This window comes from Brassica napus, chromosome A7, assembly GCF_020379485.1.
Source record: "Brassica napus cultivar Da-Ae chromosome A7, Da-Ae, whole genome shotgun sequence".
Taxonomy (NCBI): domain Eukaryota; kingdom Viridiplantae; phylum Streptophyta; class Magnoliopsida; order Brassicales; family Brassicaceae; genus Brassica; species Brassica napus.
In genome coordinates, this window is record NC_063440.1 from 26,869,992 (window position 1) to 26,894,425 (window position 24,434).

The following is a 24,434-nucleotide window of genomic DNA, read 5'->3' on the forward strand; positions in this document are numbered from 1 at the left end:
ATGTCCAAAATTATAATTTATTACATTTTATATATTTTTACATTTTTGAATATATAATTATTTTTATATTGTTTTATCGGTTTTGAATACATAATTATATTTATATATTAAAAAATAAAAATATTTTTTTTTAAATAGTTTCAAAAACATTTTTGAATTTTAAAAAGAAAATTTGAATTTTTTTTTTGAAAAAATAGAATAATTTATTAAAAATATTATAAAAAGTTTGACTCGATTTTTTTTAAAAAAAAACTTTTTTTAATTATTTTATTATTTATATATCGTTAAAATAGTATTTTGCATTTTTAATGAAACTTATTTTAGTCATTTTTCTCTTTGAGTGATGTTTTTGTAACAAAACTTATAAAAAACTATTTAAGAGAATTGTCCAATTTTGTATGTATCACTATTATTATTATTTAATTTGAAAGAAAAAGTAAATAATCATGCTATGTTATTTAAATAAATAAATTATATATTTACTTTACAAAAGAAATGGTAAAAAGAAGTAATATGAATTTATGAAAATCTATACTAATCTTAAAATTTTATGATCATATTTCATAAGTCAATGTATATAAATTTTTATAATCCACATAGTTTTTTTTAAATTTATCGACTTTTAAATTCATAAACTCTATTCAAATTCATCTCATAGTAACCTCTTAGCGAATTGTTTTTCCATACATTTATGTTTACTCCTACAACCGTTTCGAGTACGAAACCAACTTATAAGAGAATGAACATTGATATGACTTTGCCCGTATGAATTGCACTATAAAGTCCTAAAGTATCTAACACGTATTAATAGCAGTAATTAATAGATACACACATATAAATAAAGAGATCTCATAAATAAATTTATAAATATGAAATATAAAAATTGGACAGGGTGTCATAATAATTTATGGGGACAGCTCTCGTGGCTATGCATTTATGACCACTAACATGCAAGGGCACGGATGCATGCATATTTTAGTCATATATACTTGTTAGATTCTTCTTTAAAATTACTTATATTCAATAAAATACATCTTAAAATGTTCTATCATTATTTAAATACATTATATCATATTCAACTAGATCTGGTTTAGTTATTAGTATTTATTTTCTGTGAACTTCGAATTTTCGCATTATAAAAGGGTTTTAATCACCTGCTGACAAAATAAGTATTTTAGGTCGACAGTTATTTTACGTATTTCAAAGATATTGTCAGTTTCTCGTATGGGAGTGATCGGAACATATTTATTGGTATCTTACCTCACGACCCCATGTCAACTCTTATGTAGGTAATTTGTCCCCACTTAATTAAGTTTTAGTTGTTTATTAACTCAAATGCATTAACTGCCTCGTTTCCAAACTCTTTCTACTATGTAGTATGATTTTATTATACATAGTTATGCAGGAAACACTAATTAACAGCATCTGCTAATCAATATGATTTTGCAGGGAAATTGTATCACTGTTCTGTTAGTATTGGTTATCAGTACAGTAGATTACATATCAACACTATAAATGTATAAATATATTCTAGTTTTCTTAAGCTTTGTGTGCTTGCTTTCATATTGTTCTAATCATCTTTTCATATGACAAAATGGTAGAAAACTTGTGTATTCATATACTTAACATTATATAGCACATAAAAGTGTACTTAGGTTTAATGATCTTCTTAGTTGCATGCATATATCTTAATTGTTGGTACATTTTTAATAGAATGACTTGATATATTTATTGCATTTATATATTTGCGTAGGTCTGATTTATGAATGAAATATACTATATGGTTGTAGTCTTATAGGGACACTATGAACGACTGTAATCACACACACTGCAAAAAAGAAATGCCATAAATATGAAAACAGAGGACATAGCAGATCCAATTGAATAATGTTTTAATAAAATCTTTGATGAATAAATTAAAATAGATGTATTTTAATAATAATTAAAATATTGAGATCTTAACAATTAAAGAGTGTAGAGTAAAACTCACTTCATTTGCGTCAGAACTCCCGGGAAAAAAAATGTCGGTTTCACTTCATAACTCTCTCACTCAATTTCCCGGAAAGTTACAAAGGCATTCCTTTTTCAGGTTCTGAAGTCAAGTCACAGAAACACAAAAGTAGAAGCACAAAAAGGGCTGGAGCTTTAGCTATTTTTGTATTCTTGAAGCATGATCTTGACTTTCTGATAAAGATAATTCTAATACAAAGAGCTCTCAAAAAGTGTGAGAAAATGTTGGCTCTAATGAATTGTGCTTCTTCATCTTTCTCATCCTCTTCGTCTTCGTCTTCCTCTTCCTCTCCCACTTCTTCTTCTTCATGTTCTCCAAGGTAAAAATGATTTCAATTGCGCAAGAGATTGTAACTTTGTATATGTTAAAGTTACATGAAAGTTCATATATGTTCTTTGGTTGTAGGAACAGAGAAAACATGGTTGTGCAGAGTGGTGTTGATGTGTCATCTCCAAGTTTCTCTTCAGACACAAAACTTGTACTGTTTCAAAATCATCTTGATTTTTATATTCCTTTTTTGTTTTTTTTTTCCTAAAAAGTATTTTTTTTTTTAAATAATGCAATTTTCTTCAGGGTTTATATGGTTTGATGTGATTCTAATGAATGTGTTTTTATTTTCTATTTAATTGCAGATTGATAAGAATATAATTACTCACAAAAGCTCCAATCTCTGTCTCATCCCAAAGGTTTTGTTTATAATTCATTTTTAATATATGCTTTCTTGTTTTGCTATGTAATGATAATCTTTAATATATTTTTCAAAACAGTCTTCAGAAGAATTGAAGAAGGAGATTGCTTCAATCGAGTTAGAGATTCTACACATGGAACGTTATCTATTGTCACTCTACAGAAAGTCTTTCGAACAACAAGTTTCGTCCTTGTCTAATCTCTCTGCAAAAACGTTAAAACGTTCAGTGACTACTTCACCATCATCATTAACTCTCTCAAATAACTACCAGTCTTACGAGAAACCGATCTCGTATCCTCGGAGTTTCAACACTAGCTTGAAAGCCTTATCTTTAAGGGTAACCTTAAACCTTGAGTATTTGTAACAAATCAATATTTTTTTGGGAACAATTGTAGCAAATCAATAGTGTGCAAAACTGACTTGTTTATGTGTGTGTGTTTTTCAGGAAGGGACTAGAGAAGTATCTGTTAGGCAGAGTCTTGGAGAGCTTCTTGGATCATCTCTTATAGTTGATGATCACAACAACTTAATAAACCCGAATAAACTCTCTGAAGATATCATGAGATGCATATCTTCTGTGTACTGTACACTTTCAAGATGCTCATCAACAAGAAGAGACTCCTCAGCTTGTTTCTCTGCTTCTCCTCTTTCATCATTGTCGAATTCATCAACCATTTTCTCTTCAAAATCCGAGAAATGGAGTCTGCATTGCGCTAGTGAGGATCATAGTCAAGATCAAGGCAATGTTTTGCCTTGTGGTGCTCTTGTAATAGATGCTCTTAAAGTACACTTGGATGATAGTAGTTTCAGTTATGCTGCTCTTATGCTTCAAAAATTCAGGTAACAATTTTTGGATTATATTAGATTTTTGGTTACAAAACCTTTTATTATTTAACATTACTGGTGTGCAGATCATTAGTTCAGAATCTTGAGAAAGTTGATCCGAGTAGAATGAAACGTGAAGAGAAGCTTGCGTTTTGGATCAACATTCACAATGCTCTTGTGATGCATGTAAGTAAACTTCTTTTTTTTTCTTTCAAATTACATTCACAATTCTCTTGTGATGCATGCAAGTACACCTTTATTTGTTTCTTTATATTTCCTTGTTAATGATCTTTTTCATATTATAATATTCTTCTTTGCAGGCTTATTTAGCTTATGGAACTCAAACTCACAACCGTGCACGAAACACCTCTGTTTTGAAGGTTTAAATCTTAATTAGATATATGATTAACATTTGTTATGTTATTTTTCTAAGAAAATTCTCTTTATAAAAAAAACAGGCAGCTTATGATGTTGGAGGCTATCGCATAAACCCTTTCATCATACAAAGCTCAATCTTAGGAATCAGACCTCATTACTCATCACCATCACCTGTATATACCATTCCATTTTTTTTTTACTTTCACTGTAACCTTTTCACCACTTCATAGTAAACGACCAACTCTACATTTTGCAGTTACTCCAAACATTGTTTTCACCCTCAAGAAAGTCCAAAACATGCAGTGTGCGACACGTTTACGCGTTGGAGTACCCCGAGGCTTTAGCTCATTTCGCTATATCCTCAGGAGCATTCACAGATCCCACGGTAAAAAAAACTGAAACCAACTCAACTCCAAATGTGTACAGTTTACTCTAACAGTAAACTGAAACCAATATTGTTAGGTTCGAGTTTACACCGCGGATAGAATCTTCAGGGACCTAAGACAAGCTAAGAAAGAGTTTATCCGAAGCAATGTTCGTGTTCACAAAGGGACAAAGATATTGTTGCCAAAGATCTTTCAGCATTATGTTAAAGACATGTCAATGGATGTGTCTAAGCTCATGGAAGCAACAGCTCAGTGTTTACCAGAGGATGCAAGGAGGATCGCTGAGAAGTGTTTGAAGGAGAAGAAGAGCAAGAGTTTTGAATGGTTACCTGAAAACTTGAGTTTCCGGTATGTCATTGCCGGAGAATTGGTCGGAGGAAGAAACAAGACCTCATGATGGATGGTCTTATTACTTTTTTATTCATAGAAGTTTTGTGTGTGTTTGGCCTCAAGATGTGATTAAATAATTTAAATTACCTTTAGTGTTTGATTTCATATTTTTGTATTTCAGACTGGTGTAAAGCAAAGAGTTTTTCAAGTGAAAAAATTGTAGAGTAGAGTTTGTTTATATGATCCTATAGTACAGTACAATAAATCGAAAATTAGAGTGTGTTACTGGTTTATTTATTTTTAATTAATTTACAAATTTATACAAAATTTATAAATCAAGAAAATTTAAAATTTAATATATATATTAATTAATACTTAATAATTTGGATTTCCATTATTAAATTTAAATTTTAATATTTTTAATCCAGACTTTAAAAAAAAAAAAAATTCACTCAAATTCATTAGTTGGGCCTGTAGCCATCCATACATGGGTTATGGGCCTACTAAATCATTCCACATTTAGGGCTTAATGTTAACGAAACACAATACATGACCTTATTTCAAGTTTAGTAATAATATAAGGGTCTCTAGTTAAAAAAGTTGCTTTCATGGTCTCTCTCTGAACGCCGATGATAGTTCTCCGGCGAGAGAGGAAAAAAGTTAGGTTTTTTAATGGTTGAGTAGAGACAGAGCAAAACAAACAAGGAAGAAACTTTCGATTACTTCACTCTAAATCAGTGATCAAGACGACGGCGAAGATGGAATTGGAGCAGCTGGAGAAGTCCGTGGAGACGAACCCAGACGACCCTTCTCTGCAATTCGAACTTGTAACTTTGTTTCTTTTCGATTATTGATATGGGTTTGGTTGATAATGTGCTCATGAACAAGAAAGTTTGGAACTTTATTTGAATTGAAACAGGGTTTGTATCTGTGGGAACACGGCGGAGACTCGGAGAAAGCGGCGGAGCATTTTGTTCTGTCGGCGAAGCTAAACCCGGACAATGCGGATGCCTTCAAGTACTTAGGGCATTACTACTCTCGTGTGACGCTTGATCACAACCGAGCTGCCAAGTGTTACCAGAGAGCAGTGCTGCTGAACGTTAATGACTCTGAGTCTGGAGAGGCTTTGTGTGATTTGTTGGATGGGCAAGGGAAAGAGATTTTGGAAGTTGCGGTTTGTCGTGACGCTTCTGAGAAGTCTCCCAAGGCTTTCTGGGCTTTTTGTAGATTGGGTTACATTCAGGTTTGTGAAAGTTTTGAACTTTTGATTTCTTGAATTGCTGAATCTATGGGTTTGGATTGTGTTGTGTTGGCAGCTTCATCAGAAGAAGTGGTCTGAAGCTGTTCAGAGTCTTCAACATGCTATTAGAGGTTATCCTACAGTGTCTGACCTATGGGAAGTAATAGTCCTTTGCTCTATCTCCTGAGTTTAGTTACTTAAAATCTGTTTTTGACAAGAATCTTTTTTTCTCTTGTGTCTGTTGTTGCAGGCTCTGGGGCTTGCTTACCAGCGACTTGGAATGTTTACTGCTGCTATCAAGGTAAGAACAAGCTGCTTCCATTTTGGACTTTTATGGTTAGTTCTGTTGTGACCTTAGCTGTCAATGTATACAACAGGCGTATGGGCGTGCCATTGAATTAGATGAGACCAAGATTTTTGCATTAGTGGAGAGTGCAAACATCTTTTTGATGCTTGGTTCATATAGAAAGGTAGCTACCTCTCTTCATACTGACTTCATTAGAGAGTTTTTTTTTGTGTGGCTCTCAAAGTCTGATATAGTATTTGTATAGGGTGTGGAGCTCTTTGAGCAAGCGCTGAAGATTTCACCTCAGAATATTTCTGTGCTCTATGGTCTTGCTTCTGGATTGCTTAGTTGGTCAAAGGAATGCATAGATTTGGGCGCATTTGGATGGGCTGCTTCGTTATTGGAGGTTAATAATAATACAAACCTCTTCTGATTATGTCATTCTCTCTGCGATAACAATTATTGTAAATCCACTGTAGGATGCTCGTAAAGCTGCAAAGGAAAGCACTGAACTGGCCAGCAACATGTCTTCTATATGGAAATTGCATGGAGATATCCAGGTACTGAGGCCTGTCTTGTCTTTTACGCATCAGCTTGTTGGTTTTGAATGTTTGTTTTGTTTCTTGAGCAGCTTACGTATGCAAGATGCTTTCCGTGGTCTGGTGGAACTGAAAACTCAGAAATCACTTTGAAGACATTTAATGATTCAATCCTTTCTTGGAGAAGCGCTTGTTACTCGGCTGCACTGTCAGCCAAATCTTCTTACCAGCGAGCTCTACACTTAGCCCCTTGGCAACCCAATCTCTATACTGACATAGCCATAACTTGTGATCTCGTTTCAAGCTTAACCGATGTTTCTGAAGCTTCAAGTTCTTGGTAAGATTGTTCTAAACGTTAGTCTTAGTTTTTTTGATGTGGACGCCCTTGTAATAACAGTCTACAATTCTATCAGGAAGCTACCAGAAAAGATGGCTCTGGGAGCGTTATTACTTGAATGCGACAACTCGGAGTTTTGGGTTGCTTTGGGTTGTATGTCTGATAACAGTGCTTTGAAACTACATGCTTTGATCCGGGCGTTGCATTTGGATGTATCTTTAGCCGTTGCTTGGGCTTTTATGGGCCAGGTATTGTTCCTTAACATCTTTGTCTTTCTTGTTTCACCTATGTTCATGATTACATAATCTTAGTTGCATTAAACAGATTTTCAGGGAATCAGATGAAATGAAACTGGCAAAGCAGGCTTTTGATTGTGCTAGAAGCATTGATCCTACACTAGCTCTACCTTGGGCCGGCTCAGCTGATACTTATGCTAGGTAGATCTTTTTTATGTGACAAATAATCCATTTTAGCTAAAAATTTTCCTCCGTAGACTAATTAAACACCTCAGGGAGTCAACATCAGATGAGGCTTTTGAGAGTTGTTTACGAGCTGCGCAGATATCACCTGTAAGTAGTGGTGCTTTAACTGTCATTTTAAAGTTCTTGTTAGTGTGATGATGGCTTTAACTAAGGTGTGAGATCTTCTGTCCAGCTTGCGGAGTACCAGGTTGGTTTGGCATGGCTTGCTTTGCTACAAGGAAGTATTTCATCTCCGCAGGTATGAACACGCTATTGTTTTCATCTGAATGAGCTTTTAAGTAACAGACTCTCTTGAAACTGTGTTGCAGATTTTTGCTTGCATTGACCAGGCGGTGCAGCGGACCCCTGACTACCCTGAATCCCATAACCTCCACGGGCTAGTCTGCGAGGCAAGACATAACTATCATACTGCCATTGCTTCATACAGACTAGCACTCGCTGCAATGAGTGTTTGCCCAGACAGTTCAGTGAAATCTCATGCAGGAAAAATATCTATCAACTTGGTCAGGTCACTCAGCAAGGTGAGATCCACCTACAATTCAACAATCAATAGAAATGCTGCTTAATACTCATTCAAAGTATGTGTGTTTTGCAGGCAGGACGATTCAAAGAATCTGTCAAGGAATGCGCAAATCTGAAGTCAAAAGGTTTGCTTGATGCTGGAGCCTTGCAAATCTACGCCTTTTCTCTGTGGAAGATTGGTGAGAATGATTCGGCTCTCTCAGTGGTTCGGGAGCTGGCTGGTAGGATCTCCACAATGGAAAAAACCTCAATAGCTTTCCCAATCAGCTTCATCTGTAGTCTGCTTTACTGCATATCTGGACTGGATTCTGCCATCACCAGCATCCAGAAAATGCCCAAAGATTTCTTCCAGAGTTCGAAAATCAGCTTCATAGTATCTGCCATCCATGCTCTTGATCAAAGCGATAGACTTCAGTCGATTGTTGCAAGCACTCGTAGCTATATAACTTCGCAAGAAGAGATAGCTGCGATGCACTATTTGATAGCACTCAGCAAACTGGTGAGCCTTTTTGATCTTGGTTCGTTTTGGAATGCTTTTATATTGACGCCACTGTGGATATTACAGCTGAAAACTGGAGAAGGAGAGTTCCTCGGATTTGAGAAGGGGATTGCCCACCTCAGGAAAGCTCTGCATATGTATCCTCATAGTAATTTGTTAAGGTGGGTGTTTAATCAGTACCAAGAGGGTTACATGACCGCTGATCAATCACTCTATGTTTTAATTGTGTAATGATATGTTATTAGGAACCTGCTTGGATATATTTTGTTAGCTGGTGAAGGAACCAAAGAAGTCTGCGCTGCTAGTAGATGCTGTATCATAAACGTCTCCGAGTGTGGAAACAAGGAAGGTCTGAAGTCCGCGTTGGAGGTCCTTGGTGGAGGATCGGTTGCTTGCAATGTAATCGGCAACACTGCTCCGAGGTTCTCTTTTCCAACGTGCCATTGTCAGAGTCTGAACGCTCCTGTTGTCGTTGTGGAACTCCAAAGGTATTTTGAGAATCTTTCTACAATCATTTTAGCGTTTTCAAGATTTTGTGAACTGATCCAATCTCATTGCAGATTCTTGCATCAAGAGCCTTGGAACAGCGATGTGAGATACTTGCTGATTCTCAATCTCACTCAGAAGGCTCGTGAGCAGAGGTTCCCTAGACAGCTTTGTAATGCTATTGAGCGTTTAATCTCTGTGGCACTCTCTGATGAGGCGTCTGAATATCAAAAGTTCCAGCTTCTGCTTTGTGCCTCTGAGATCAGTATGCAAAAGGGAAACACAGCAGAGTCTATTGACTATGCTCGAAAGGCTTCTTCCCTTTCCCTTCCACGTAGCTACCTGTTTCTATCACATTTGCAGCTTTGCCGTGTCTATGCATCAAAGGGAAGCACCAGAGACATGCAAGAGGAGTACAGAGCGTGTCTGGAGCTCAAGACTGACTCAAACATTGGTTGGATCTGCTTGAAGCTCATAGAATCTCAGTTTGATCTGGAGGCTGACGCTAACCTCTTAGAGATGATGAGCCTACAAGAAAGCCCGAACCAGAAGAATCATTCATGGAAAGAGTGGATGGCTGTTTACAGTCTAGCTCTTGGCTTAGTTTCTTCCGGGAAAAAAGACTTTACCTCAGCAGAGGAGTTTCTTGCGCAAGCTTGCTCGTTGGGTGATAAAGAGAGTTGTCTACTTCTCTGCCATGGTGCTGTCTGCATGGAGCTGGCTAGACAGTCTAACGACTCGCATTTCCTCTCGCTAGCTGTGACGAGTCTAAGCAAAGTTCAAGCGAGTTCCTTAACTCCTTTGCCTATTGTGTATGCTTTATTGGCTCAAGCACATGGGAGTCTTGGCTCTAAAGAGAAATGGAAGAAGAATCTTCGTCTTGAATGGTTCTGCTGGCCACCAGGTACTACTGAATGAAAGACTGTTTTCTTCATTCTGACTTTCGACACAACTGAACATGTTTTTATTTTATTTTTGGACAGAGATGAGACCCGCAGAGGTTTACTTCCGGATGCATATACTTGCAAGAGAATCAGAAGACACTTCAGGGATTGAAAACTGTCAAACCCCTGAGAAATGGGTGCTTAGGGCGATTCACACTAACCCTTCTTGTATGAGATACTGGAACGTCTTGGATAAGCTTGTTCAATATCCCATTAGCTAAGAACCAGAACAGTGAAGAGCAGAACAGTTCTGTTATATTTTTTTTCCTGTTGCAGATGCTTTGACATTTAGTGTTTTGTGAATGAGAAACACACTGAATAGGATTCATGCAGTTTCTTCTTCTTTATAACATGAGCAGTGTTCTAAAAATCGGTTTAGTCGATAAATCGGATCTAAACAAATGATTTTTTCAAAACAATTTTTTTTAACAAAATTTGATCTTTGTGCTTAAAAAATCGGTTTAGGTGTCCGCCTAATCGAATTTTTGAACAATTGAGTTTATTACTTGGAAAGCCATATATATATTTACAGCCAACTGCTTTCAGCAATCAAACAAAGAAAGAAACAAAGCCACAAACAACATTGGATGGGCTGATACCTCAACGCATCATCATAAGCACAAACTCATCAAAGCTCAAAACTCCATCAGCATTAAGATCAAAAGCTTTGATCATGACTACACAATCATCAGTGGTTCTAGACTCACCAAGCTTCATCAGCATCATCTTCAAGCTTCTTGGAGTAATGCAATCTTCTCCCTCAGCAATGTACATTCTAAACGCTTCCATTATCTTGCTCTTCTGCTCTTCCTCTGTAAACTCATCACCCCCTTTGAGTAACTGAGCAAACTCCTCAAAATCCAGCATCCCATCTCCGTCTAAATCAGAGAGTTTAACCGCGGCTTCGGCTTCTTCATCAGAGAGTTGCTCTCCCAGTGTCTTGAAACTCTTCTTAAGCTCCTCTGCCGAGATTCTACCGTCTCGGTTTGCATCCATGTATGCAAAGACAGCCGCCAAGTCTTTGTTCTTGTCCTCACCGTTGATGTCTGAGGAGAGTCGCTCGCAGAGTTTAATGAAAGATGAAGATAACTGACGTTGAGTGTTCTTCATCATGACAAGTTCTCTTCTTCTTTTGTTAACTATTTAACAGTTTGATGAGAAGACGGTCTAAATGGTTTCTCTATATATATAAATGTTTCAAGTTTCGAGAATATAAATTAAAAAAAAAAAATAAGAAAGTGAAACGTATCAAACGTGGAAGATTTAGAAACAGTCGTTGGATCTAGAAGAAAACAAGTATTATTAGTCTTTAGATCTATGAAAACGTATTATAGTCTTCAGATCTGTTAGTAAAGAATAGTATATTAATTACAGCTCTCATCTCCATGTTTGAAACACGTTTTTCTTCTTCTGTTTTCTTAGTTTAGGAACTATTATCACAAATTTGAAGACTGCCACACGTTTTTTTTCAGTGAATAATTGAATATGAAAGTATTTTTGTTTTTTTCTTCACTAATCAATCAGTGAGAACAATGAGCCTGAATGATGTCTTAGTTTGGCTGGTTTCTCATTTCTCAATGTTCTTTTTGTGGTTAATTGATCTCTCTATGGAGTATAGCCTTTCTCTAACTTTAGTGAAATCAACTTCTTTGGAATGTTTACAGCAGAAAGAAGTTTGTTAAACCTAGAACAGTCTGTTACAGAAAAAATAAAGGAATTTCGAATAATGGTATGTTAGATGTTTCCTTCATCTACGAATCACTGCTTTTCTTTCTCAATTTATTGAGAGCCAAAAGCTTCATACTCTTGCTTTCCGTAGTGCCTAAAACTTTTTGATAGCTCCTATAATGTTTCCAACTTCATTGATTCAGAATAATAAGCATATGAATCATACATAATTAGATGAGACCTAAAATAGCATTCAGTTGATATAAACTCATCATTTCATTGTCGATGAGTTTTGAGTCGAAAATTCATAAAAATGTGATATTGACTCTCATATGAATGCATGGCTGGTATGAATATTGTCAATCTAATACTAGTAACGGTTTGAGGTTTATTAGTAGCAATGAGTTCTTACAGAGAACTATTTGTGCCGTTATGTAAAGACGTCTGACGACTAGGCTCGATTTGAATCAAGTTGTCGTATTATTGACTGCACATGCTCAACTTTTTTCTTCAAATGTGTGCTTCATGGAATAATAACATGACATCTACATAAATTTAGTAGATGAATCTATATTGTAGAAACTCAATATGACACAGCTAAACCAACTCTCTCGAGATTGAAACTTTCTTTAAAATTCGCTGCATCATTCTATGATCTCATGTAAGTATAACAAAGGTCTAAATATTGATTTTAATCAAATAACAATCTTGTTTATTGCGTCACAAGCCGTATGTATATATACATCAATGAAAAAAGAGAAGCTACAAGTGACTATAATAAACTCTTTAACGCATCATAAGAGCAAACTCATCAAAGCTCAATACTCCATCAGCATTGAGATCAAAAGCACGAATCATAACTCTACAATCATCAGTGGTTCTTGACTCACCCAGCTTCTTTAGCATCGTCTTCAAGCTTCTCGGAGTAATACACTCTTCCCCTTCTGCTATATACATTCTAAAAGCTTCCTTGAGCTCAGTCTTCTTCTCGTCCTGATCATCATCTCCTTTGATTAACTGAGCAAACTCTTGAAAATCCAACATCCCGTCTCCGTCTGTATCAGACAATCTAACCGCAGCTTCGGCTTCTTCGTCCGATAGTTGCTCTCCTAATGTCATGAAACTCTTTTGAAGCTCATGCGGAGATATTCTACCGTCTTTGTTTTCGTCCATGTAAGCAAAGACAGCCTCTAAGTCTTTGTTCTTGTCCTGATCATCATTGATGTTATGTTGTGTACTTTCTGCTGGTGAATCTTTTCTCTTAGGTGACAGTTTCCGACAGAACTTCACGAAAGACGAAGATGATTGAGGTTCTTGAGTATTCTTCATCATGATATAATCAAAAGAAAATATATTTGTTTGTTTGTTTTGTTTGTTTGAATCGGAGAGACTGAATGAGATAACTGTGGGCGAAAGGGTTTCTATATATAGATAGGCGTGTGACGTGTGCCAAGTGTGTCAAGTTGTATAAAGACGTGGGAGATTTAATTTTTTTAGGTGTGTTGGCGTTATTTATGGGTATTATTTGGTCTAAAGTTTCTGTTTATAAAACACGGTTGCTTTTTTTTTTTCTTCCATTTTAATTGGATTAGTAAATGATAATTTTGTAGACCAGCAGCCACTTGTTTTCGACACTTGGATCAACACGAAATTTATCGGTGGGCGCTTGGAAGCTTCACTTCTCTGTTCTTTCTTATCATCTCTCTCTTTTGTTTTTATCTTTTAAGATTTTTTTCGATGGAAATATCAAGGACATCATATAAGCCATACATCTATATATAGTATTAATATATTACTATGTAAACTATTTGAGCAATGTAAAACTATATATCAATTAACACATGCTTCGTTAATGTTATAATTATGTTCTTCTGTTAAACGTTGAAATCTAATAACTAAATATTAAAAAAAAATCCAATATAAACAGAAAATCAATACTATTAAACTGGATCAGATGGATATTGGATGACTAAATATGAAATGAATTAGTTTTTTTTTAAATATTGAATTGTTAGATTCCAATATTTATAAAAATAAAAATATAACAGTAATTATATAATACATGTTGGTTAATATATTTCATCTTTTACAATTCTATAGTTAAAAATATAATAATAATGTTCAGACGTGTACCAATAGAGCTAGTTGAAGTAATAGATCACATCCCTTAGTTTAATAAGAACAAAAACAAGATGTACAAGATCTAAATGTGGCCCATTATTATTGACCCGGTCCAGCAATATTCTAGAAACAACAGAAGAAATAACTCATTACAAATCCATGTCTTTTTGAGTGTTTTTGAAGCAACCGTGTTTGTGTGTACAAGTCAAGTGTCAACACAGTTCTTAACAAATGCATTAAAAACCTCCCAAACAGATTGCTGCAATTAGATGAAAGATAGTTCTTACAAAAAAGGCATCACAAACTTAAAAATAAAAAACATTCACTACTCTCTCACCCTTGCTTTGCTTATATAACACATCATTTTCTACTACAAACCATCTGTAACATATATATTCATATTATTTTATTATATACTTAAAGAAACTAGATTCTTATCTCAAAGAGTTAGCATTGCAACTTAGAAGGAACATAGCTGATCAGTCTTATCTCCTGTGCCTGTTCTCTCTGCCTTCTCTTAAGCTTCTTCCTCTCCTGTATTCCACCTCTGCATCAGAGCTTGAGAAGCCAGTTGGATAGCTTCTGCTTCCTTTCACAGATCCCACTCTAGATAACAAAGCCTCTTCATCCGCATGAATACCATTTCTTGGTTTGTGATCTAAAAGCCAACACAAAATAAAACACTCAACACACAATGCAGCCAGCTCATAATAACATATTGAGATTAATACACAATACTCACCAGTTTCTGATTTGGTACTCGTTAGCAAACTCGCTTCTCTTCTAAGCAGCTTTTGACCCTCGCTTGGCGAGTAAGCAGCCGGTTTAAGCAAAGACTCATCCATCACATCATTGATCTCTACATAGTGACTAGTCGTAACAACCTCATCAGCACTAAACCCAAAGGAAGCCCTGTAAGCTTCCAGCTCCTCCATGTCCTGCCTCGTCTGCCTGTTCACGTTCCCACTAGGATACACATCCGAGTCCTTGGACACGCTCAGCCTCCCACCGTTCTGAGGATCATGATCCTGGTAAAACTTGGCGAAAGTCTCGGGACAGAAGAAGTTAGACTCCTGGAGAGGCGTGGAGACTCCAGAAGCCCGGGAGACCGCGCTGGCTGGACTCCCGGGGTAGAGAGAGTACGTAGAGTGAAGATCATTATAATGATTGCCTTTCCCATTGGAAGTCAAGAAACGAGCGTAAGGCACGTCAGGGGAGGAAGGGGTGGTGAGATGAGCAAGCTCCGGAGGAGGAGTGAAAGGAGCTGTGGATGGCTCGGTGGTGAAGGTGGAGAACACAGGAGGAGGGGAGACTAGCTGAGTCTCGTGAGCGTACGGTCCTGTGGCGTACATGCTGGAGGAAGGACCGGAGGGTGATGAGTTTGCGGCGAGGGACAAGTAGGAGTTGTTTGGGGACTGAGCTGTTGAAGGGAGAGCAGAGTTTGTGAAGGAAGCGGGAGAGGATGGTGGAGCTAAGTAAGATAAATTTGCTTGGTTGGTTAAGACACCACCAGGTTGGTGAGGTCCGTTGGGCTGTGAGGCTGAGAGATTGCCTCCTTCGGGAATGCGAGAGGCTGGTACAATTCTTTTTCCTCCCTTTTGGGACTTGAAGCAAGAGAAGACTCTTAAACAGCCTCCCCAGCGTTTCCTCTGCACAAAGACACACTTAAGTGTAAGTTCCAAGGCCAATGAGGTTACAAAACCTATAAATGTTTGATTTTTATTACAAGCTTAGAAGCTTAAAAGATCAAGAACCCTATAAAGGTTTTGATTTATATTAGTTTGGGTGATTGGTTTGCAAGGAAAGGTGTCAACTTTGTGTTCAATTCTCAATGATCACTTAGTTTAGTGAAAAGACAAGAACAGAGGGTCAAAGGTGGAGACTTTAACATAGACCCTGATGAACATTTTGCTCCATTAACTAAAAATGAGCTTACAAAACCTAAAAAGGTTTAAATTTTATTACAAGCTTAAGATCAAGAACCGTATAAAGGTTTGATTTTTATTAGTTTTGCAAGTAAAGATGTAAACTTTATGTTCAATTCTCAATGATTAACACTATTAGTGAAAAGACAAGAACAGAGGGATCAAAGGTGGAGACTTTAACATAAGCCCTGATGAACATTTTGCTCTGTTAACTAGATTAGTGTGTGAACAGAGTTTGAATAGTCAGATCTAATAAGCAAGAGAAGACAGGTTCCGAATCTGAAGAGCTTAGATTTGAGAGACTGAGCTTAAGTAAAACCCTCCAAGAACTGGAATTTAAAGTAAAGGAATTTAAGAGAGGAACCTGTTCCTGCTGCTGAAGAAACCTATGCTGCTCTGAGCCCATTAGGTATGTGTCTGTTAGTCAAAAATCACTCCTTTTTTTGTATATGAGTAGAGGGTTTCAGGGCAAAGATGTAATCATCTGAGGTATCAGAGTTTCTTCCAGCTTATTGATAGGATCCAGACAGTAAAAAAAAAGCTAAAGAAAAAGATTAAAAGGTTTGGTGAAGACAAAGTAGATAAGTTTTTCACTGGAGTGGGAGAGATTTTAAGGGAAACTTTTTTAAGACAAATCTGCACTGCTGCAAACGGCATGAAAAGAGATGATGATCCTTATTACCAAAGGAAAAGCATTTTTCTTATTTTTAATCAGAATGTGACCTCACCAGAAAACAAAAAAACACAGACACACAAAAAGAAAAAGGAGTAAAGATTAAAAAGATAAAAAAAGATAAAAAAAAAAAGAGAAAAGGAGTAAAAGGGAAAGAAAAAAGAAAAATCTATGTTAATTAATGTTAAATCTCTTCGGTTCACACACTCCTTTCCTCAAAAAGTTAATTCCTTCTTCTACTCATTTTTGGGAGAAGTTATTAAGGTTTTGTCAAATGTAGTTAAGTCGGTCATTATATGGTTAACTAGGGTCGGCCCGCCCTACGGGCGGGAAGTTAGAAAAAAAAAGTTATTTTATATAAATTTACATTATGAAGCATTTTTTAAAAAAACATTGCGGGATGTCCAGAATAACGAAAGTCTTCTCTCTTTCAATTGTCTTTGGCTTCAATATGTATTCTCCCACCTTTGTTTCCTGTCCAAGTTGCATTTCACTCAGCAGCAGCGCATAGTTCAGCTTCTCTACACACCTTTATTTAACTTGCCATCTTTCTTTTCGTTATAAATATCAACTATACATGCCTTTTAAACACTTGTATGTTTACTTGACAAATTAACCATAAAACCAACCCATATGGGTAGAAAAAATAAGTATGTTAAGAGTGTTGCTTGTCAGGGTTAAAGGAAAGAGATAGAAACAGAGATTTGATCCAAGAAAAAAATAAAAACTGAGTTAATCTTTTATTCTTCTAGTGATGGTCATGTCTATCATCTACCCGTACAAAAATAAAACTTTACAGTCACATACAACTAATTCCTTAAGTTAGAAAACCAACTTAGTAGCTTGAGATTGAGAGCTCCAACTTAGGCGGATATACAATTGTTTTGGATGTAATTGATAACGTTTCATGTGCCAAATGTAGCAAAAACAAACATAGAATCATCATTTGACAACCTCCACCTCAACTTCTTCATATTTTAATCAGAAACTCCAATTTTCAAACCATGTCCGCGTCTAAGAGGCTAAGTCCTCTCTCTTTGAACTACAGGGCGGTGTGGCTTTGGGGCTAAAACTACAAAAAAAAAAAAAAACTGTGTTTAAGATGTTTCATCAAAGAACAGAGTTGAAAAGAGATACAGCTGCGTCTGCCATTATTCCTCTGCACTTTTCCTCTTTGAGCTTCTTCACTATAAAAAAAACAGAGATCACAGACTTCAATTAATAAGGCCGATTTTTTTCTAATAAGTTTGTAGTGTGATATTTAGGGTCTACAAAGGATATCTTATGTCTAAGAACTCTCTAAGTGAAGCAAAAATATGGAACCACAACCCCCAAATTTATCATTTCCGCATGCATAATATACTTCCTTTATACCTTCGATTAAAGAAAATATCATATCAGGAACAAACAAACAAACAGAAAAAACATTTCAAGTTCATGTTAAGGAATCATACCGAGGAAGGATAGGGTCGATGCACACATTATGCAAGGTTCACATGTTACGTAAAGAACGCATTTCGAGAATTTCTCAGCGACTTGTGAAGGTGAAAGTCTATCTTTTTGCCATTGTCCAATAAGTTCATCGATTGCTTCATCTCTGCATGTCTTGTGGCCTCTCTGAACAAAATTATAACAAACGACTTAGTAAGTAGCATAGACGAAGCAACCAACATGACAATCAATAAACACTCTATGTCATCGCATTGTTTTATGTTTCAGAGTTACTCATACAGAGAAATAGGTAAAAGTTTATAAAAGATTACATTGCCTGTCTCATTAGTTCGGTTAAGCCCTGAAGCAACGATGTTACCCTCCTCAAGAATGACACATCTGATCCAGACAAACAGAAAGATAATAATTTAATTGATAATAGTATCGAGAAAGAGCAACTGGGATAAAGAAAAGTAAAAAAAATTAGATACCCCCACAGGAAATTCAAGAGCCTCTAAAGCAAGTTTAGCCTGCAATCCAAGGGAATCAAAAGACTGTTACTCTAGAAAAGGAACAAAATTTTGCAGTATTGGGAGCCAAAACTGGTGTTACCTGACTTCAAATCGGAAAAAAAATTCTTGGCGGACTTCAAATCGGAGAAGAAAGTTATTGAATTCACGCTTAGGGATCATGTCATCGAACTTCCTCATGTCTGCCCATGGGACGTCTTCAACACTGACTATAACAAATCGACAAAGCATATGAGCTGCAATGTTAAAGGAACTCCAGAAAATTAGCTTGTGGAAAAACAAAGTTGCTGAATTTAAGAAGAAAATATTGCACGTTCTTTTACCTCTCGTCAACAATGGCTTCCATAGTTGATTTCTCTTGTTGACTGAATTCTTCCTAGGTCATAGCCAAACCTCTTGTCACCTTCACATTCAGAACGTGACCTTCACATTAAGTATCCAAAATCTGTTTTTTCTTTCTTTTAAAAAGCTTTAAACTTTACATGTCACAGTGGAAGCTGAAGACTTTCTCGTCATGGTTCGTTGCTGAATAATGATGGAAGAAAACATAGTGAGTAGTATAGATCGAAGATAAGATTTTTATAGGGAAACAAACTCACAGCGGCCAAACCCGAAACAGGGGATGCAGTTGTCTTCAACAAAAGGAGCCAAGGTTTGGCCAATTACAAAGATTACCTTCTTATATGGATTCGCAACTTCTCCGATCTATTGGTACAGATTGTCGCTGACAGAGTTGAGCTTCTCTGAATGCGTTAGGGTGAGGCCAAACATCGCAGTCTTAGAGCAAATTTATAGCAGAGACTCGCCGACGGAAACGACGCATCGAAGGGCTCGTACTGCGTCTGTATTAATGCCATTAAAGTCGAGTTCCGTTACAGACAGCGAGAACTATCGATCGTCATTCTCGCCGAAATCAGACTCGCATGAACAAAGGCGAGAATTAGGATGGAGCGCTGCGTTTTGTTTAATGAGGACAGGTGTCGCGCTCTCCTTGAACGAATTGATGACGTGTCGTCCTTGTTGGCATCACCAGGAGAGATTGAAAGTCTCTTTTATATATAAAGATTATACTTAAATTAGATATCTAAGCACTTAAAATGGTTGATTCCCTGAGCACGTGAAGGATGTTTACTAATAATGGTTAAAACACGTCCAAAATCAGTGTAACTGCTGAGTCAAGCGGCTCTATTGAAGTTATTAAATGCACACACTTTGAAACAAAGCCTGTTGTGATTATTTTGGCTTTGATAGTTGAAATTTTTTAGTTTTTGAAAAAAAAAACAAAAAATTGGTCAAAGAAAGCAGCATATAAGGTTATGAAAAATAATTGGTCAAATAAATACATTTTGAATTTGGATTATGAGAAATAAGAAGACTGTATATATATTAGTGATGTATTTAAATTGGCTTTACTTCAGACATACTTCATCATCTAAATAAATATACCCTGCAAGTCCTATAACATTATTTAAGGGATTAAATAATTAAAATAAAATAAAAAGGTGATTCTTTTCCCTAAAATATTTGTTTTCATCTTTATGAATTGTCTCTAGGTTTTGAGGTTTCCAATAAAGCAGAAAAGAGGGCCTAGTAATAGTATGGTGGTACCTAGTTGTTGTAGGATTTGGATCTTTTTCGAGGTCTGGATTCATTCATATTAATGGGACCTTTCCTTCTCATTATTTTTCTCCTGATTCTTCTACTTAAACCCAGTAAAACTTTTTTCACTAACAAATCCAGTAAAATTTGTTCTCTTTCTTAAACTTTCCATGGATCAACTAGTTAACACAAGTCATTTCCAGTTCCATTTAATATAAGAACTTATCTTTTCGTTTAGTAATTACTCATAGACCACATCACATGTACTTTCTTGTATTATAATACACACATCACATGTCCTGAGTTACATGTCATTTCTACGAAAATGAAACATTTGGAAACTGGTCGTGGTTAAAGCTTTGATGGCTCAGCTGGTTCAGCTGACATTTCTGTGTTACTTACTATGGGGGATGGGCCTTGTTAACCAAATAAGAATAATGGGCTTCACAATGGCCCAATATGTTCTTAAAAGGTCGAAAAGAAGAAAACTAGTAGTAGTAAAGGAGACACTTTTGTACTTGTATAGTCTTCAAAAAAATAAGTATTCGACGTGTAATTTGAAACTTGATAAAAAGCACACACACACACATTGTATCTATCTATCTATACTTTAGTGGTCTCACCGAGCTCAACATCTTTCAAATCGATATGCTCTATTCCTTCCTTGAGTAGCTTAATCTCATCTTCTGTCATACTGTTTTTCCCATGAGGAGTCGACTTTGCGTTTCTCTGTTTCTCTAGATCAACCGCCCAGCTATAGATCACCATCCCGACAACAGCTACGACCATACCGGAGATGTTCTTGAACGTCATCTCCGAATCAAAGAGAAGCCATCCAAGCGTAAGGACGCAGACTGTTTTCATGTGGCCTAGAACTTGAAATGACGTTGCAGAGAATCTTCCTATGCAGAGGTATTGGCTTATGTTACAGAAAACGGCTAAAGCGCAGGAAAGAAGAATACAGAACTGCAAAGAGATAGAGATAAGAGTAAATGATTTGTGACATCCAAACCCTTAAAAGGTAAGAGAGAATTGACTTACAATGGCACCATAAGTCATCTGGTAAGTAGTGATGAACTTGCCGCTCAAGAAATAGTCAACAAAGGGGCCAAAGATGAGGAGTGAAAGTGCTTGGATAGGAGCTGTTTTGCTCAGCAACTCAAAAGACCCTACCGAGTATTTCTTCTGCAGAGAGCCTATGGACTTGTTTACATAAACAAAAAAGGCAAATTTATAAGACAAACAATTGACAGACACACACAGAGAATAGTTGTCGGTACCAAACATAGCTTTTGGTACTTACAATCTGCTGCAGGGAAGTGGAGAAGACGGCAGTACAAGCGCAAATGAAACCTTTGGCATTAACCTTGACATCAGTGACAGTACAGATGCCAACACCAACAACCACAACCATAACAGACGCCTTCACTTCTCTAGAGTAATGCTTGCTATGTAGTATCCATTCCATCACGCATACAACCGGAATCATACTCAGCTTCGATATCTACGCACACAAAAAAAATTATAACCAAAACAACGGATGAATCAAGAACAAACACTCGTTTCAAAACCAATACATAAACAAAACAAAAAAAAAAAACTTAGTGTGCGGATTTGTTTGAAAATGATCAAAGATCCAGCCGATTGGCTTTCTTTCAATTCAGAATAATTTTTTTTTTGGTATACTCTTTGAATACTAAGAGGTTCAGGACCGAAACTCGTAATTTCCCGCAGTATATAATATTAGTTTTGTCTCAGGACTCGGAACTCCTGACATGACACAATGGCTACAATCCTTTCCGGTTGATGTAATATTAGTTTTTGTCAGCGGTCGCTCGAACTGGGAACCTTTGACAGAATGGCTCATTTTGAGATATCTCGTAACTAAAATTGTAACAACCCGTTCCGTGGGTCTTAAGATGTTCGACCCTAACCATTCACCTGTGAGTCCTTATTGACTCTCCAGGTTATTGGTACGTTTGGCGTTTATCGAACCAAAAACTTCACTCTTACAAGACGAGTTGTCACTAATTGACATGCATATCAATTGGTGACAACTCGTTTTGTGAGAGTATTGTTAAAGGATGAAGACTTGGGTTCGAGGAACGCCAAACGCACCTGGAAAAAGCTTTGAGATATTAGGGTCGGTGACCTGAAAGCCAGTCTGAGGTGCACGGGACGGCTTATTATTGTGCACGAGGTTATTAGTTTATTTAATTTACCTGGTAGAAGCCAACAGAGTTGAGCATGAGGCTGAAGTTCATAGCAGCGATGGAGACGTTAGCTACAATAGAGAACCAAAGAAGCTCCCAAAGAGGAATGTGCTTCGACGCAGAGAGCCCCGTCGCGTTCGACACCATGCCAACGAGCGCCGTGAGCGCGAAGTGGAATCCCGTTAGTGTTGTCGCTGAAACAAGACACGAATATAGATCGTCGTTAATCTTCTTCATGTCCATGAAGCTTTTGAGATTATGATGGTTTAGCCGGTTTATTCTACGGTTCAATTGTACATATAATTATGGTGGTTTAGTTCGGTTTAGCATAGTATATACTCCCTCCGTTTCAAAATAAATGATGTTTTAAGGAGTTTTTGATGTTTCAAAATAGATGATGTTTTCATATATCAATGCACTTTTTCACTTTATCAAAAACTGTGTAACCAATGATATTTTGTAGTCTGTTTTGTAATTGGTTGAATAACTTTTAATTTATATTTTAATGATATTTTTAAGATAAAAAATAAATTTCTTAATAGTTATGCACAATCTTAAAATTTCATGTATTTTGAAATAGAGGGAGTAGTATATACTTACTTCTAAATGACCAATTGAACCGTAGACTAAACCGGCTAATAGAAAGGGAGAGATTCATACAACGTACCGAAGCTGAATCCGAAGCCAGAGGAAGACATGAGCTGTTTATTAGCCATGATGATCCCCACGGAGCTGACGATGTTCATCCCCCATGCTCCGACGTCGGAGACTGACGACGACTGCTTCTTCTCGCTCTCCATTTTGGAATCAGATCTCGATTTGGAAGATCAGAATCTCGATTCGCTTGCAGAGTAATGAGATTTGTAGCTTTGCTCTACTTATTGTAGAGTTTGCTACACTCGTTCCTCGTCGTCGTTGGCTAATCACAAGCTTTTCACCATTGATGCTCTCCTTGCGCTTTGAGATTTCGAAATTTATATATAAATAAGGAAAATCATTTATTTAATTATAGTTTTATTCATGTCGTTTACCTTATTTGACCTTCTTCTTATTCTTTTCTGGTCCACTAGTTTTTTTGTCAGAAGACTTCCATGTAAGGTTAGTTTAGTCTTTTCGCTTTCAATGTTATTTATAGAACGTAATAAATTTCCGAATTTGTTTAATCAACGCGTTACTCGTTAGAACTTTAATTAAGCCACACGGGAACTGATCAAAACAGACGTTTAACGAGTGATTTAAATTACTAAAAACAGAATAATTTAATTTAATTGTAAAGTGCCGTGATGGGCAACTAATATAAATTATTTTAGAGCAATCAACGGCTATTACATTATCAAAGCCTCATATGATTTACAGATCTAAATTAAAAGTAGTTTTCGCATTCAATTGCCACCATTGTTCACGGTGGCACATTCACACTAAAAGCCAAATGTATCTACTTGCTTGAAGTATCATTCATAAATAAATAAATAATTCCAAAAACGAATAATCAATTTCGTATTTTGAGTTGTTACTAGTCCTTTAACAAGTGGACAAAACCGCAAATAGAAACGAGAACACATGATCTCCAACATCAACACGTTATTACAAAAAGTGTAGTCATTTTCATGTGGTTTTGGAACACTGATCATATTATTCAAAACCAGAGAATAAAGAGCATAACTGTACACAGAATGGCACACATCTAGTACAACCTGGAACAGGTTTTTTTTACTCTCTATGTTACAAACTTACACAATACACAAGCTTTCTCTCAAGTTACTTTGAAACATCCAGAAAAACATTTTAGGCCAACAAGTCTCGGAGTTTAATATTGTTGGAGCTGTTCATAAACCATTGAACAAGGTGGTGCTACACAGTTTCCTGGACTATTTATGTGATATTTACTGTGTTTTGTTAATCTTCTATAGAGAACATGCAAGGAAAAGAAAAAACGAATTCATTCTTACGGTGTCATTGTTCTATGTTCCAGAAACTCTACATTTTGTTGTTGTCGGTGGTCAAAGTCGAAAGAGTAAAAGAAACAAAGAATGTAAAAAATGATCGACACCATGTTGTTGTCGGTGGTCAAAGTCAACGATTCTAGGCTCGCAGCAAGGAACGCCTATGGAAGCTGTGGTAAGCATTGATGACCCAGTCAAGAAGCTATATTCATTCAAGACACATTAACATATGAGTTCTTGAAAAACGTTTGTTGTTGCATGCAGGCTTCGATGGAGTCTCGAGTCATGGTGCCTAATGAGTAATGGTCATCTGATCGACCAGTTCATGAAGGACTGATCTAGCAAACCCGGATCAACAGTTTCTTGAATCACGTACTA

General features: G+C 36.5%; 6 protein-coding genes across 8 annotated transcripts; 2 read left to right on the plus strand and 4 right to left on the minus strand.

The window, feature by feature from the left end:
* The first annotated feature begins 1,876 nt into the window (after nt 1–1,876).
* Nucleotides 1,877–4,856, plus strand: BNAA07G32940D. 2 transcript variants are annotated; one of them, XM_022689249.2, is made up of 10 exons: nt 1,877–2,330; nt 2,423–2,489; nt 2,644–2,697; nt 2,779–3,036; nt 3,145–3,539; nt 3,611–3,710; nt 3,845–3,904; nt 3,983–4,075; nt 4,159–4,287; nt 4,365–4,856. In XM_022689249.2, exons 1-10 carry the CDS (start codon nt 2,233–2,235, stop codon nt 4,683–4,685), a joined length of 1,575 nt encoding a protein of 524 aa, XP_022544970.1. In that variant the 5' UTR covers nt 1,877–2,232; the 3' UTR covers nt 4,686–4,856. The 2 variants fall into 2 exon arrangements, with proteins under 2 accessions (XP_022544970.1, XP_013717819.1); XM_013862365.3 differs by having other exon boundaries at nt 1,880–2,330; nt 2,417–2,489.
* A 331-nt stretch (nt 4,857–5,187) lies between these two features.
* On the plus strand, nt 5,188–10,285 carry LOC106421669 (tetratricopeptide repeat protein SKI3). Its single transcript, XM_048736314.1, has 18 exons — nt 5,188–5,445; nt 5,538–5,861; nt 5,935–6,018; nt 6,109–6,159; nt 6,236–6,328; nt 6,410–6,550; nt 6,624–6,704; nt 6,776–7,020; nt 7,097–7,268; nt 7,345–7,457; nt 7,532–7,589; nt 7,675–7,740; nt 7,811–8,023; nt 8,098–8,523; nt 8,590–8,684; nt 8,769–9,011; nt 9,084–9,913; nt 9,993–10,285. The coding sequence occupies exons 1-18, from the start codon at nt 5,377–5,379 to the stop codon at nt 10,172–10,174; spliced, it is 3,486 nt and encodes a 1,161-aa protein (XP_048592271.1). The 5' UTR covers nt 5,188–5,376; the 3' UTR covers nt 10,175–10,285.
* A 33-nt stretch (nt 10,286–10,318) lies between these two features.
* On the minus strand, nt 10,319–12,145 carry LOC106421597 (calcium-binding protein CML39-like). Its single transcript, XM_013862425.3, has one exon. The coding sequence runs from the start codon at nt 11,064–11,066 to the stop codon at nt 10,554–10,556; it is 513 nt and encodes a 170-aa protein (XP_013717879.1). The 5' UTR covers nt 11,067–12,145; the 3' UTR covers nt 10,319–10,553.
* Nucleotides 12,146–12,283: 138 nt separating this feature from the next.
* Nucleotides 12,284–13,030, minus strand: LOC106421576 (calcium-binding protein CML38). The gene has a single exon (XM_013862405.3). It carries the CDS (start codon nt 12,951–12,953, stop codon nt 12,408–12,410), a length of 546 nt encoding a protein of 181 aa, XP_013717859.1. The 5' UTR covers nt 12,954–13,030; the 3' UTR covers nt 12,284–12,407.
* Nucleotides 13,031–13,974: 944 nt separating this feature from the next.
* On the minus strand, nt 13,975–16,411 carry LOC106421531 (uncharacterized protein At1g76660-like). Of its 2 annotated transcripts, XM_013862364.3 has the most exons (3): nt 16,032–16,390; nt 14,485–15,391; nt 13,975–14,400 (listed from the first exon to the last, which is right to left on the minus strand). In XM_013862364.3, exons 1-3 carry the CDS (start codon nt 16,071–16,073, stop codon nt 14,228–14,230), a joined length of 1,122 nt encoding a protein of 373 aa, XP_013717818.2. In that variant the 5' UTR covers nt 16,074–16,390; the 3' UTR covers nt 13,975–14,227. The 2 variants fall into 2 exon arrangements, with proteins under 2 accessions (XP_013717818.2, XP_013717817.2); XM_013862363.3 differs by having other exon boundaries at nt 13,975–15,391; nt 16,032–16,411.
* A 3,981-nt stretch (nt 16,412–20,392) lies between these two features.
* LOC106421677 (UDP-rhamnose/UDP-galactose transporter 1) lies at nt 20,393–23,111 on the minus strand. The gene is made up of 5 exons (XM_013862519.3): nt 22,781–23,111; nt 22,123–22,307; nt 21,204–21,404; nt 20,942–21,103; nt 20,393–20,866 (listed from the first exon to the last, which is right to left on the minus strand). Exons 1-5 carry the CDS (start codon nt 22,911–22,913, stop codon nt 20,504–20,506), a joined length of 1,044 nt encoding a protein of 347 aa, XP_013717973.1. The 5' UTR covers nt 22,914–23,111; the 3' UTR covers nt 20,393–20,503.
* Between the last annotated feature and the right edge of the window lie 1,323 nt (nt 23,112–24,434).

What these genes read in the sequence shown, in the direction of transcription:
- LOC106421669 (XM_048736314.1), top strand. Translation starts at nt 5,377, where the DNA reads ATGGAATTGGAGCAGCTGGAGAAGTCCGTGGAGACGAACCCAGACGAC. An exon ending in CAGTGTCTGACCTATGGGAA is followed by an intron (nt 6,019 to 6,108) that starts GTAATAGTCCTT and finishes CTGTTGTTGCAG; the next exon opens with GCTCTGGGGCTTGCTTACCA. An exon ending in TCTGAAGCTTCAAGTTCTTG is followed by an intron (nt 7,021 to 7,096) that starts GTAAGATTGTTC and finishes CAATTCTATCAG; the next exon opens with GAAGCTACCAGAAAAGATGG.
- LOC106421576 (XM_013862405.3), bottom strand. Translation starts at nt 12,953, where the DNA reads ATGATGAAGAATACTCAAGAACCTCAATCATCTTCGTCTTTCGTGAAG.
- LOC106421677 (XM_013862519.3), bottom strand. Translation starts at nt 22,913, where the DNA reads ATGGAGAGCGAGAAGAAGCAGTCGTCGTCAGTCTCCGACGTCGGAGCA. An exon ending in CCACTTCCCTGCAGCAGATT is followed by an intron (nt 21,104 to 21,203) that starts GTAAGTACCAAA and finishes TATGTAAACAAG; the next exon opens with TCCATAGGCTCTCTGCAGAA. An exon ending in AGATGACTTATGGTGCCATT is followed by an intron (nt 20,867 to 20,941) that starts GTAAGTCAATTC and finishes ATCTCTTTGCAG; the next exon opens with TTCTGTATTCTTCTTTCCTG.
- LOC106421597 (XM_013862425.3), bottom strand. Translation starts at nt 11,066, where the DNA reads ATGATGAAGAACACTCAACGTCAGTTATCTTCATCTTTCATTAAACTC.
- LOC106421531 (XM_013862363.3), bottom strand. Translation starts at nt 16,073, where the DNA reads ATGGGCTCAGAGCAGCATAGGTTTCTTCAGCAGCAGGAACAG. An exon ending in TTCTTCAGCAGCAGGAACAG is followed by an intron (nt 15,392 to 16,031) that starts GTTCCTCTCTTA and finishes GTCTTTGTGCAG; the next exon opens with AGGAAACGCTGGGGAGGCTG.
- BNAA07G32940D (XM_013862365.3), top strand. Translation starts at nt 2,233, where the DNA reads ATGTTGGCTCTAATGAATTGTGCTTCTTCATCTTTCTCATCCTCTTCG. An exon ending in TCTCTTCAGACACAAAACTT is followed by an intron (nt 2,490 to 2,643) that starts GTACTGTTTCAA and finishes ATTTAATTGCAG; the next exon opens with ATTGATAAGAATATAATTAC. An exon ending in ATCTCTGTCTCATCCCAAAG is followed by an intron (nt 2,698 to 2,778) that starts GTTTTGTTTATA and finishes TTTTCAAAACAG; the next exon opens with TCTTCAGAAGAATTGAAGAA.